The sequence below is a fragment of the Phalangium opilio genome, unplaced genomic scaffold (genome assembly GCF_054372755.1).
Source record: "Phalangium opilio isolate 3A_F unplaced genomic scaffold, DU_Popi_V2 ptg000075l_1, whole genome shotgun sequence".
Lineage (NCBI taxonomy): Eukaryota > Metazoa > Arthropoda > Arachnida > Opiliones > Phalangiidae > Phalangium > Phalangium opilio.
Genome location: NW_028324184.1, coordinates 3,003,568 through 3,017,608, shown reverse-complemented (window position 1 = coordinate 3,017,608; position 14,041 = coordinate 3,003,568). Strand labels below are relative to the sequence as shown.

Here is a 14,041-nt window from a genome sequence, read left to right as displayed (position 1 = left end):
AATAACGTAAATTTGACAACAAACGGGCCTCGTAGTTTAGAATCAGGTCCGGTTAAGCTGGATTATGTTGGTTTATGTTAGATCGTGTTAATGGAGGGTCATATTTCGGTCATCGTGTCCACCAATTACAAGCAGACAGCCCTACACCCAAAGTCAAAAAGAATAAAAAACAAATACCTATGCAGTGAAGGGACCATTTTCTTTTTAAATTTAACTTCGAGAAATACAGATGAGTCACAGTAATGTCCAGTCAAAAGAACAAGGGTGCCCTCTTTGGTGGCACACGGTAAACATGGACCAAAGAGGGTATAAATACTTGTTAATTCGCCTTCTAGCGGCAGATAGTAGACATATGGGGAAATTGGGAATCAACGTTCTAAAGAGGGAAGCATCTAACGTCTCATTTTGTCTAGATGGCGCTAGCTTTTTCCGGGATTTGACTCTGTATATTTCATAACCCCCCTCCATTTTGGGGCTGAAAAGGGGGAAGTAAGCTTTGGTAAGCTTAACATTGGTTGTTTAGTCGCTTGTATGGGACTCTATGGGCAGCCATCGGTCCTTCAGTATTGGTTCGTCCATGCGGCAAATGACCAGTTTTAAAATTGCCTAGACCAGTTTAAAAATTAAATCAGAGGGGGTCAGTGGTCCACGGGACCACTTAGAACATTCAAGGGTAACCAGAGTCCAGACACTAACTCAAATATTTTAATTATCCATTTCTTTAGTTTAGCAGACGTGCCCTGGTCAATAGTCATGGAACAATTTATTTATTCCAGGCCAGGGGAGGTCACTGCCCTAATGTCCAGTTTAAAAAAATCCTTATTTCCCACCCTGCATCTCAGTCACACGAAAAATTTCATATAGGACATGTGTCCAGTGACCCCTGTTTGACTGGGAAATTTATAGGACATTGTCCACTGGAGTTTGCAAAAATAGTGTCGGATCTTCATAGTCAAGGTATCAAAACTTGGGAAAATTTATTGGTCAAAATGTCCAGTGACCCCCTTAGTTTTTGAAAAAAATATGGGACATTTTAAAATTTTATTGGACAATGTCCAGTGTCCTGTGCTTATTTCCGGCCCTGCACGAGTCTGATTTACGTCGTCTGCATTACGTTCGGAAAACGACATTCAACTTCCTAGTTTCTAGAATTCGACAGAAATTCCTGAGTTAGATTAAATAACAGTTAACAAATTAAAACATTCAACAATTGGTCGTAACAGGTTTGTGCTTAAGTTTTACCTAAGCTCAAATTACTTTCGTTATTATCTGATTCAGAGCTGTGCTAATTAGCTGACAACTAATTGAATTAGAATTAGCAATTAGGGAAATATTTATGAACTAATTAATTAGCCAATTAGCTATTAGACATAGAAACTAATTCAATTCAATTAGAAATTAGGCATTAATTTATCAAACTAATTAATTAGAATTACTAATTTCTAATTAATTACTTGTCTAATTAAGGTAAAAAAGAAACCATAAGTAAACATGAAAGTTTAAAAGTGCCCATGGATTTAGTACTTTGGTAATGCAAAGTTTAATGTTTTAATGCCATTGAAAAACGGGTACGGAAGCCATGAATTATTCTCGAAGAATGAGACAAGCCTCGAGCCTTCCGTCATGTTAAAATTTGTCTCATTTCTTCATTTTCTTGCCACAGTTCCTATAATGGACTCTGAGTAGTAAATCCATGGTCACTGCTATTAATTCGAGTAGGTAAAACAGTCGAAATTTCGACATGGGGCAGTTGCGAACTACGAAATTTCTCATGTTTGAGGAGCTGAAAAATTTAGAGTAGCACTAAGGTTTCCTCATCGATATAATAAGGCTTTTTCATATTCAAATAGATGAATCAAGAGTTAATTCCTCGATTTTTTTACAACAAATTGGCGTAAAAGATTAATTGAAAATTCAATTGGCTAATTAGTTAATCCTAAATCTAATTAAATTTTAATTAGATAATTACCTTTCCGATTCATACTAATTAATTAGAATTACTTCTCAATTAGCACTAAGGTAATTAAAATTCAATTACCATTTTCAATTAGTAAATTTTGCTAATTAATTAGAAATTCAATTAGCTAACTAATTAATTAGCACAGCTATTCTGATTAGATTAAAATGTATCGTGTTGAATATTTTTGGTTGTATATCTGAGTGTCTAAATATTAGTCTTGAATGTGAAGATATGTGTTCCGTCACTTCCGTGTGGCCTTTGAGATTGAAAAACACATATTTTACAGTCCACTGACTCTAGCCAGTGTCCAGCAGCAGGGCTCTACATAAGGATATTTTTTTAGTAGTCAGCCTGACTAGTGAGCCCCCCTATCCCAATTTTGTTAGTAGTCACTGACTAGTAAGACGCATGGTTTACGAATATTTGGGACATTTTTTACTAGTCAAGTTGACTAGTGAACCCCCAGATTTCGATTTATTTTAGTAGTCAAGGCATTTTTTTAGTAGTCAAATGCCTTGACTAGTGCCTTATGTAGAGCCCTGGCCAGCAGCTGCACAATTCTTAACTTCCTCTAATTTTAGCAGACCACGGGCGCCGTGCAAAGGCCAAAAGCCTAAGTGTATTTATTCCAGTGCATTGGGGTTGACAACAGGGCTCTACATAAGGCACTAGTCAAGGCATTTGACTACTAAAAAAATGCCTTGACTACTAAAGTAAATCGAAATCTGGGGGTTCACTAGTCAACTTGACTAGTAAAAAATGTCCCAAATGTTCGTAAACCATGCGTCTTACTAGTCAGTGACTACTAACAAAATTGGGATAGGGGGGCTCACTAGTCAGGCTGACTACTAAAAATAATATCCTTATGTAGAGCCCTGGTTGACAAGGCTACTGCCGCCATTCTCATAGCTTTTTCCTAAATACGCAGTAATGCTTTCTTATTCTTAGATATTTCTCTTCATTGGTAGATCGCTATACCGGGTAGAAATATTACCCAGCTACCATTCCTAATACTTAAATTTGTACACTATAAATTAATTACCTTCATTTACCATATTTAACTTTCGTAGAAAAATGGTAATGGAACAGGAATTATAGATGAAAGCGTTTTACCTAATAGTCTTTGTCTCTAATCTAGGCAACTTTTCTTAGATTGTGAAGCATTTTATATCTTTTTTAAATTTGCACTGTCAATACATAACGTGTGTGTATTTCTTTGTAGGACATGGCTGAAAACATCGTCGAAAGTGCTATCCCTTGTGATGTCACGGAATGTGAAAGTTACAACTTTAAATTCCAGTGGAAAATGAAAGACTTCTTGAACATTCCTTGTAAATATGGTGAAAGATTTTATAGTAAAGATTTTGGCGGGACGACCTCACAATCCGGAGTTAAATGGAAAATTACTGCTCTAATATACCCCAAAGGATGTGATATAGACCGCAAAGAACACCTCTCTGTTTTCTTGTTGATAAAGGTGGAACCACCTAAAGTTGTTATGAGAATTTCGGCCACTTGCAATTTTTCCATAATTAATGGCGATGAGAAAAAAAAAAGTAGAGAACTGACCCATGAAACTGAAAAATGCGATGATGGATGGGGTTGGGGATACCGCAGCTTTGTAAAGCTAAAAGACTTGGAGGAGCGCCACCAAGAACTATTACCAAACGGAGATTTGACTATTCAATTCGAAGGTATAACGAGAGTTCTAATGGTTTCTGCATGTGAGAAAATAGTATCTGCACCCAAGCCAACAGCGGACTTAGAAGTTACAATTGAAATTGTCAAGAAGCTTTTCTTGGATGGAACTGGATCAGACGTTGTCCTCAAGGCTCGAAATGGCGAGTTCAAAGGTCACCAATGGATTCTTTCGCTCAGATGCGAGTACTTCCGCGCCATGTTCGACAGTGGCTTTAAAGAGAGTGAAGAGGGAGTCGTCGATTTCAGCAAAGACATGAATTTAGAGGAACTCACAGATTTAATGGAGTACCTGTACTTGGGGATGACCACTAATTTAAACAAGACTTGTCGAGTTTTGTTGAAAATGGCTGAAATGCTGGGACTTCATGAGTTAAAATCTAAAAGCGAAAAAATCCTGATTAAAAAGCTGGAGGAAGACAATGCCTGGGAATTGTTGACTCTAGGCCATGAACAAGGTGCTAAGAATTTGGAGAAAGAGGCTCATTTGCTCTTGGCTAAATGCGTGGGTTAGTACGACCAAAGCTCATTACATTGATACATATTTGTTTTTACTTTTTAATTAAAATGTCCAAATATAGAAATGTATTTTTTCGACTTCAGTTTTTTTTCCGTCTACATGGCAGCCATTCTTTACTAAGTAATAATGTCTAAGCTAGAAAGTCAACATATGCAGCCTTTAGCATTGTTTAACGAGCTACGTTAAACCTTTCTTTGGCAATATTTGACGGAACAGAATTAAATAAATCCCATATTAAATAGAGGTATTCAAAGTTTCGTAAGAAAACAATTTATCACGTGATTATGTTGATTTAAGTTAGCTCTCGTTAAATGGACGGTCAGTTTCCGGAAAACGTGTCCCCCAATTGAAAGGAAAAATATAAGAAAATGAAGGGACCTTTTTCTTTTTAATTTTAAGTTAGCGAAACACTGATGGGTCACCGTATGTCCTGTCAAAAGACGGAGGCATCCATCTAGATTGCTAATTACTTTCGTAAGCACGCTTCTGTCACGTGGATTCTAAATTTAAAACAACGCACCGAATATAAGCGGAACTTCTCAATAAGATTTTTTGGCCTATATAGAAGTTGATCCTGGTTCCGACAATCAATCAAATAATTAAAGCAAAGTTTAATGAGAGTTAAATATTGCACAATTACCGTGCAACGTTGTTATGTGAATCACCTTCTGACTTACTCTTCAATATGTGATCAACGGCTAAACATAATTTATATTAGTAGTAGTCGTTTCTAAATATAAATAAACAAGAAGAAATATACATATAAGACTTAAATTCGCCAGACAATAGGCTTCTACTCTTACGCGGGTGTGAGTGGACAAGTATGCCCCACCCCTTTTATGTCCGCCATTGCTCTGCGCTTTCCCATTGGATTTCTTAGGGATAGGTAAAACAGACGCGAATGACGTATTCCAAAAAAGAAAAGAAAAACTCGTGGAAAGCAGACAGCGGTGCTGAAACGGTACTCGGATGGTTTTTAATTGGCTTAAACTTGTTAGTTGAAGATTTTGAACCTAACTTGCTGGATTTGGACGTGAAAATCGTTCTATAATTATTTCTAAACCAAATCACGTGTATTACCCTTAAGAATTCGTGAGTTTCAAAAACCAAACCAAGGCTTAACGAAAAGGTGAAAGAGACAGATGGTTGAAAACATAGAGTAAGATAACATATTAAGTCCCGCGCCCGTTTCCGTCCCCCCCCCCAACCCACGAGCACCAGAGGCAAATTTAATTCTTCTTATAGGTATATTTCTTCTTGAAACGATGTACCATATCCAGAATAAGGAAAATTTGCTACTAAGTGTCTTTCAAACCAACCAAATTTCGTCTCCAGCTAGATGGGCCAATTACATGGATAAACTAATCGGTCTAACACACGCCATTAAAAATTATAGTGGTAAGTCCAAATTTTATCAATCGCCATCATGTTGAGCCCATTCGTAAGCTTTGACCTAAAATTCGCATCTATAAATATAGAAATAATTTTCAGTCACTCTCTGAAAATAATGAACCCTTAAGCTTAATCTTCCATCGAAAACAAAATAGATATCAGAAAATATTCTACTCTATACATATCGATCAAAAACAATATCGTGCTCTCAGTAATAAAATCTTTACAATTGGCGATATAAGATGCCCATAAATAAATAAATTTATTATGTTGCTATACATGGTAAGCTGGTTGAAACAATAAGGTCCCCCTAAAGCGTTGGTATTATGCATGGAAATGTGCAAGGGCCTCACAGGCGCCTGTAGAGTATTTAAAAGAGGACTCATTATTACCTTAATTGAAAAAACCATATGGACCCAAGTTATTGGTCACCGGACATACAAAGTCTGTGTTCATAACCCTTTACATTAATTATACTTTATAACCACATTAAACTTGGCGTGAAATAATAAGGATGAATAATAATGTATGAAAGAGATAAAGCGGAATCTTATCTTTGCGAACCAGGATCACAATGAAAAGCATCATGAGTATTTTCCCAATTTAAATTAAAATAGTTCTTCGTTTCTAATCGGTAATGTAGACGACTCTTCATAGCCAGTGTTGCAAATTATCATATCGGTAAATTTCTGCCGTCACTGTTAAGATAACATATTGACGTATATCACAGTTACTCTTAATAAGGGTGTATTTCTTTTTAGGTCGGAAAGGCATGACGGAAAACATTGTGGAAAGTGTGATCCCTTGTGATGTCACGAAATGTGAAAGTTTCAACTTTAAATTCCAATGGAAAATGGAAGACTTCTTGAACATTCCCTGTAAAAATGGCGAAAGTTTTCAAAGTAAAGATTTTGGTGGACCAACCTCACAATCCGGAGTAAAATGGAAAATCACTGCTCAAATGTGCCCCAAAGGAGACGATATAGAAAGCAGAGAACACCTCTCTGTTTACTTGTTCATAGAGGTGGAACCACCTAAAGCTGCTATAAGAATATCGGCCACTTGTAGTTTTTCCATAATTAATGGCAATAAGAAAAAATTTAGTAAAAAACTGACCCATGAAACTGAAGAATGCGACGATGGATGGGATTGGGGATACGCCAGCTTTGTAAAGCTGAAATACTTGGAGGAGCGCCATAAGGAACTATTACCAAACGGAGATTTGACTATTCAATTCGAGGGTAAAACGAGAGTTCTAATGGTTTCTGCATGTGAGAAAATAGTATCTGCACCCAAGCCAACAGCGGACTCAGAAGTTACAGTCGAAATTGTCAAGAAACTTTTCTTGGATGGAACAGGATCAGACGTTGTCCTAAAAGCTCAAAACGGCGAGTTCAAAGGTCACAAATGGATTATTTCGCTCAGATGCGAGTACTTTCGCGCCATGTTCAACAGTGGACTTAAAGAGAGTGAAGAGGGAGTCGTCGATTTCAAGACCTGAATTTAGAGGAACTCACAGATTTGATGGAGTACCTGTACTTGGGAATGACCACTAACTTGGAAAAGACTTGTCGCGTCTTGTTGAAAACGGCTGAAAGGCTAGGACTTCAAGGCTTAAAATCTAAAAGCGAAGAAATCCTGATTGAACAACTGGAGGAAAACAATGCTTGGGAATTGTTGATTCTAGGCCATGAACATGATGCTAAGAATTTGGAGAAAGATGCTCATTTGCTCTTGGCTAAATGCATGGATTAAAACGATCAGAGCTCGTATCAATCGATACATATTTGTTCCTTTTTGATTTTCCTTTTCATTAAAATGTCCAATCATAAAAATGAATTTCTTCTACTTTATTTCATTGTCTGTTCATTTAAAGGCAGCCCTTCTAAATAGGAAGGTAACCTTCAGTGATTCTCATTCTTTGATTGAGTCAGTTACGGGTCAATATGGGATCCCAGTAGGCCGTGGTTTCTATGGACTGAATCATAAGATAATAATATATAGCTCCCTATAAGTATGAAACTCTCCATTTAAGCCATGTAAACAGCATTTTCTTCCATTGAAATTTGTAAAAAGTTTCTAATGCCACCTATTGGCGTTAAAAAATATGAAATATTTGTTTATAAAATTTTCAAATTTTATATTGTAATTAAATAGTTAAGGCCTGGAAGTGATTATTATGATAATTATAACTGATTAAGTGCATGTAAAAATTATCATAATTAATTAATAGATGGCGCGAGATTTTGATGACTGAGGCTAGCGCCCACACTGGTACCATGGGCGAACCAATACTGAAGGACCGATGGCTGAGGGCAAGGCGGGCGTATTCGGTGTTGGGATTTTACGGTTTACCATTCTAGCTACCTCTCTCGTCTAGCTCTTTTCATTGACGTCATACGTGGGCGCCAAAGAATACGCGAGCTGTCTTATATGAGAATAAAGTTTGTATGTCCGGAAAGAGAAGAACGACGTTAAAGGCCTTTATATACGTGTAAACACGAAGGTCTTTTTGCATTCAAAATTGCTATATTTAATAATGTTCACCGTTATTTAGGATAATTATAATGTACCCATAATAGACCTACATTTAAAATGAAAAGACCAAGTATTTTGTATCAAATTTTATTTCAAGTAGTAACGTTTTTCATTTTCATTTTATCATCGTCAGCTTTTGAAAGGTGATGGCAATAATTCATTCTTATAATAGTTCGTAGATTTGTAAAACCTTACATTAAATTAAAAGTTCATGGCGTAAATAATATTTACCTTTCAAAAAGAATTAGTCTGAAAGCCAATAAAGGCGAAGCGCAACCATAGGCGCAACGCGCCGTTACCGCCTAAGATTTGAATTTATAACGGATAATCGACCTCGCCCTAAACCGTGAAAGTTAGGTAGGGGTGAAGAAGAAAGGGGGTATACAATTAGAGAGACGTTTTCTCTCTGGACGCAGCCACCGCAGATACTTGTTTCTAGCCCACGTATGACGTCATAGTAAGGGAAAAAATTACTAGAGCCCCCCTACTACAAAAAGGAGAATCTCCCGCTTACCACCCCTGAAGGATGCTCCGACCTAATAATGCGAAGCGGTATACAGACCTTGGGCTGAGGGAAGGAGTTGAAAAATACTTGTTAATTCGCCTTCTAACGGCAGATAGTAGCAAAAAAGCTTTGGGGGGGGGGGGCAATGGAGGAATCAGCGTTCTAAAGAGGGAAGCATCTAACGTCTTAATTTGTCTAGATAGCGCTAGCTTTTTCCGGGATTTGACTCGGTATTTTTCATAACCCACCTCCATTTTTGGGGGTTGAAAAGGGGGAAGTAAGCTTAGCATTGGTTGTTTAGTCGCTCAGTATGGGGCTCTATGGGCTGCCATCGGTCCTTCAGTATTACTTCGTCCATGCTGGTACGAGGTAAGGAGTATCTTGTATCTCTATGAGCGGCCATATTTCCCCGGCCCATCGTGCTCTTCGCGGACACCTTAGGTGGTGGCGTTGGTTTCGCCCCCTCCCTTTTACTAGTAGTACCAAAACTTCTCCCACGGGGCGCAAAAGTGTAACCGCCAAAAATTTGGGAGAAAATGCTGTAGTATGAAAATGTACTACGTTTCATACTTATAGGGAGTATGTATTATTTTCTTATGCCTGCATATAAGTCACAAAGGGTGAGAGCTGATATCAAAAATAATTTCCATTTATGAGATTATTCTAGTTTAACAACATTAACATTAATTTATCATTTACATTTAAACATATAATTTACTAAAGTTCGCAAATTTTTATCTTTTCATTTATTTTGAACTTGAATGTTTAAATGAGCATGAATTACCGTGGAAATATAAATTCCATCTATCCACTTCTCAACACCGTTAGTAACCCATGCCACCGACTTAAATATCATTAGCTCTCACACGTACATATTTGTCTTTATTCCACACACACAGTTTAAAAAACTTTTAGGAACATTCTACTAGTCTTTTGCAAATAACGTAAATTTGACAACAAACCGGCCTCGTAGTTTAGAATCAGGTCTGGTTAACCTGGATTATATTGGTGTATGTTAGATCGTGTTTAATGGAGGGTCAGTTTTCGGTCATCCGTCATCGTGACCACCAATTGCAAGCAGACAGCCCTACACCCGAAGGCAAAAAGAAGAAAAAAGTAACAAATATCTAGGGAGTGAATTATGGGACAATTTTCTTCTTAATTTGAAGAGGCTTCGTTTGAACTTCGAGAAATACAGATGGGTCACAGTATGTGCAGTCAAAAGACCTATGCATCCAGAGATTGATTAATTATTTTCGTAATCACGCTTCTGTCACTTGGATTTAAAACTAAAAAAAAACCATCATATATGAACAAAATTTCGCAATAATATTTTTCCATTCATTGTGGAACTTGATCCTTAGGGACCGTCCATAAACTACGTCACGCGAAAAAAAGCATTTTCTGACCCCCCCCCGTCCCCCCAGATCACGCTTCGTCACGCTTTTCTCAGACCCCTCCCCTAAAAACAACGTCACATTTCTTTTACCCCCCCCCCCCCTCCGCACTATGATTTGTCTTAATTTACAAATTAAATATGATTAATTTCTTGAGTGATATGCCGCCCTCTCAGAAATATTTTGCTCGGCTGAAAATTCAAGTTCTCTTCCGTTTTAAGCTTTTTCCCTCTGATTGACCTTTAGAATTTTAATGTCTGGATGTGCTTTCTATAAGCTTCAAAAAAGTTCCATAAAGCTTAGTTAAAGGGGCACACTTTTTAGGTTTCGACACTGTCACCGAAAACAGTCTAATCGAGCTTGAGATTTAGAAAATTGGCCAAAGAATCGAAACCATTTCAATCGGCAGGGGAATTTGATTCATCAATAGGGGCGAATAAACAAAGACATAATAGATTACGCTGTTTATTTTAAATGCGCTATTTAAATTGGCTATATAAAAGTGTAAATAGTTGATAATTGCATAAATTTTCTACTGTTTAAGCGATGATGGAATAACAATTTTGGTAAATTATTGTAACGGTGGACTATGGAATGTTGTCTTTCTTCTTCCATAACATAAGAGAGCCAACCTGCCTCTTACTGACTTCGTAACAAAATCAATGCTAAATGTGACGTCACGCATCGAAGAACCCCTCCCTCCCCCTTGTCACGGACCGTCACAAATTTAGAAACCCCTTCCCCCATAAGAGTGTGACGTAGTTTATGGACGGTCCCTTATCCTGACTCTGACATTCAATCCGAAGTAAATGAACCAAAGTTTAAGGACAGTGTTAGAAATCGAGTTTTGCTTCGCAGTCCTTAAAATACTGCATTTATTCACAATCCTTGGCGACACTTTTTCAAACCCACAAAGGGCCTGAATTTAGAAATTATTATATATATTGCAATTTGAATTTAACTTTAATCGATATGAGAAATTTTGTTTAAATTGCGTAGTTCAAGCATTTGTTAGGATTTGAAATTTTACAACAAAAACGGGTATAAATGTGACGTTTCGAGATAAAGGGAGCTCATATTTTCACATATGCAATTCTTGAAAAAACTTACAAAATACAAAATGAGCTATTAGCATTTTAATTATTCAGGGTGGAACAGATAAGAAGAGCACTTATTTTTAGGAAAATTTCGCTTTACTACTCCTAAAATGAGGTCCCTCGTTGTGATTTGTGGCTTTAAAAGCATTGTCGTATTTTTGACTTTTATCATACATTCAGAAAAGGTGTTCTTATCTGTGTGTTGTTACACCTTGTATGAGTTTTAAACTTCAATTTGAACTCGAGTCATAATCTTCCTTGATTTCAGCTGTTTGATACTGAACGCCACATTTATACCCGTTTTTGTTGTTAAATTTCTAATCATAACAAATGTTTGCACTACGCAATTAAAACCAAATTTCTCTTATCGATTAAACTTAAATTCAAATTGCAATACATATAATAATTTCTAATTTCTGGCCCTTTGTGAGTTTGAAATAAGTCGCCAAGGATTGTGTAGCGAATCTGGTTTTTGTATAATTACCTTAATTGATGAAACCATATGAACAAAAGTTATTGGCCACCGGACATACAAAGCCTGTGTTCATAACCCATCACATTAATTAAACTTAATAAAGTTAATAACCATATTAAACTTGGCTTCAAATCTGGTAAAGGTAAAAAAATATAAGTAAGAGATAAAGCAGAATCTTATCTTTGCAAACTCGGATCAAAATGAAAGGCAACCTGTACATCATGAGTATTTTCCCATAGTTCTTTGCTTCTAATCAGTAATGTAGACGACTCTTCATAGCCAGAGTAGCAGTTTATCAAATCGTAAAATTTCTGCCGTCACTGTTAAGATAACATATTGACGTATGTCACAGTTACTTTTAATAAGAGTGTATTTCTTTTAGGTCGGAAAGGCATGACTGAAATCATTGTGAAAAGTGTGATCCCTAGTGATATAACGAAATGTGAAAGTTACAACTTTAAATTCCAGTGGAAAGTGGAAGACTTCTTTAACATTCCTTGTAAATATGGCGAAGTGTTTCGAAGTAAAGATTTTGGCGGGCCAACCTCACAATCCGGAGTTAAATGGAAAATCATTGCTCAAATGTACCCCAAAGGAAAAGATATAGACAGCAAAGAACACCTCTCTGTTTTCTTGCTTATAAAGGTGGAACCACCTAAAGTTGCTATGAGAATTTCGGCCACTTGCAGTTTTTCCATAATGAGCGGCAACGAGAAAAAACGTTTTAAAGAACTAACCTATGAAACTGAAAAATGCGAGCATGGATGGGATCAGGGATACCCCAGCTTTGTAAAGCTGAAAGACTTGGAGGAGCACCATCAGGAACTATTGCCAAACGGAGATTTGACTATTCAATTCGAAGGTATAACGAGAGTTCTAATGGTTTCCGCATGTCAGAAAATCGTTACGGCACCTAAGCCAACTGCGGACTCGGAAGTAACAGTTGACATTGTCAAGAAACTTTTATTGGATGGAACTGGATCAGACGTTGTCCTAAAAGCTCAAAACGGCGAGTTCAAAGGTCACAAATGGGTTCTTTCGCTCAGATGCGAGTACTTTCGCGCTATGTTCAACAGTGGCTTTAAAGAGAGTGAAGAGGGAGTCGTTGATTTCAGCAAAGACATGAATTTAGAGGAACTCACAGATTTAATGGAGTACCTGTACTTGGGGATGACCACTAACTTAAACAAGACTTCTCGCGTCTTGTTGAAAATGGCTGAAATGCTGGGACTTCAAGGGTTGAAATCTCAGAGCGAAAAAATTCTGATTGAACAACTGAAGGAAAGCAACGCTTGGGAATTGTTGATTCTTGGCCACGAACAAGGAGCTAAGAATTTGGAAAAAGAGGCACATGTTCTTTTGTCTAAATGCATGGATTAGAGCGACCAAAGCTCATTAAATCGAGATATATCTGTTTTGTTTTTCGTTTTTCAATAAAATGTCCAATCATAAAAATGAATTTCTTCGAGATTAATTCATTGTAAGTCTAGATTGTAGCCATATTTTGCTGGATAATAATGCCTATGCTAGAGGACTAGATGCAACCTTTTGAATTGTTTAAAGAGCTACGTTAAACCATAAGAAAATAATATATAGCTCCCTATAAGTATGAAACGTAGTACATTTATATACTACAGCATTTGCTTCCAAATTTGGCCCGCTTACGCTTTTACGCCCCGTGGGAGAAGTTTCGGTACTAAGAGTAAAAGGGGGGCGAAACCATCGCCGCCACCTAAGGTGCCCGCGAAAGGCACGATGGGCCGGGGAAATATCGCCGCGCCCGTAGAGACACAAGATGCTCCTTACCTCGTACCAGTGTAGGCGCTAGCCTGGTTCGTCAAAATCTCGCACCATCTATTAATTTATTATGATAATTTTGACATGTACTTAATCAGTTATAATTATCACAATAATAACTTATGGACATTTATCTATTTAATTACGATATAAAATTTGAAAATTTTCCAAAGAAATATTTCATCTTTTTAACGCCAAAAACTCTTAATAGGTGGCATTAGAAACTTTTTACAAATTTCAATGGAAGCAAATGCTGGTTACATGGCTTAAATGGAGTTTCATACTTATAGGGAGCTATATATTATTTTCTTATGGTTAAACCTTTGTTGATATCATTTGACGTAACAGAATTGTGTTAATCCCATAATGAATGCAGGTATTCAATGAAAGTTTCGTGAAAAATACAAGTATTACTTATCAGGTGATCTTTTCAAGAGTACATATTACCAGGAGTTCATAATAACCCCCCTTCGGGGGGGGAAGTATGAAACTGGCCATAGAGCTAATGGTTAAAAATCGCGAAAAACAAGATTCTGTCGTTGAGCATAGAAAGGATTAGCCTGTTTATGGACATACAACCTTACAGTATATCGTAGTGGTATCTATGCTCCTTGGTTTTCGTTCCAAAACTTCCGTTGGCTGGGATCTCCGTCGAAAAGAAA

The 14,041-nt window shown here is 37.1% G+C and overlaps 2 protein-coding genes across 3 annotated transcripts in view; one reads left to right on the top strand and one right to left on the bottom strand.

Moving 5' to 3' along the window:
- LOC149658822 (neuroligin-4, Y-linked-like) overlaps positions 1–14,041 on the bottom strand; it is a 190,949-nt gene that overhangs the window by 147,981 nt on the left and 28,927 nt on the right. The gene's annotated exons all lie outside the window — the stretch shown is intronic.
- LOC149658824 (speckle-type POZ protein B-like) lies at positions 1,121–13,041 on the top strand. 2 transcript variants are annotated; one of them, XM_089844450.1, is made up of 3 exons: positions 1,121–1,223; positions 3,183–4,167; positions 11,965–13,041. In XM_089844450.1, exons 2-3 carry the CDS (start codon positions 3,186–3,188, stop codon positions 12,960–12,962), a joined length of 1,980 nt encoding a protein of 659 aa, XP_089700576.1. In that variant the 5' UTR covers positions 1,121–1,223; positions 3,183–3,185; the 3' UTR covers positions 12,963–13,041. The 2 variants fall into 2 exon arrangements, with proteins under 2 accessions (XP_089700576.1, XP_089700577.1); XM_089844451.1 differs by lacking the exon at positions 11,965–13,041 and adding an exon at positions 6,332–7,500.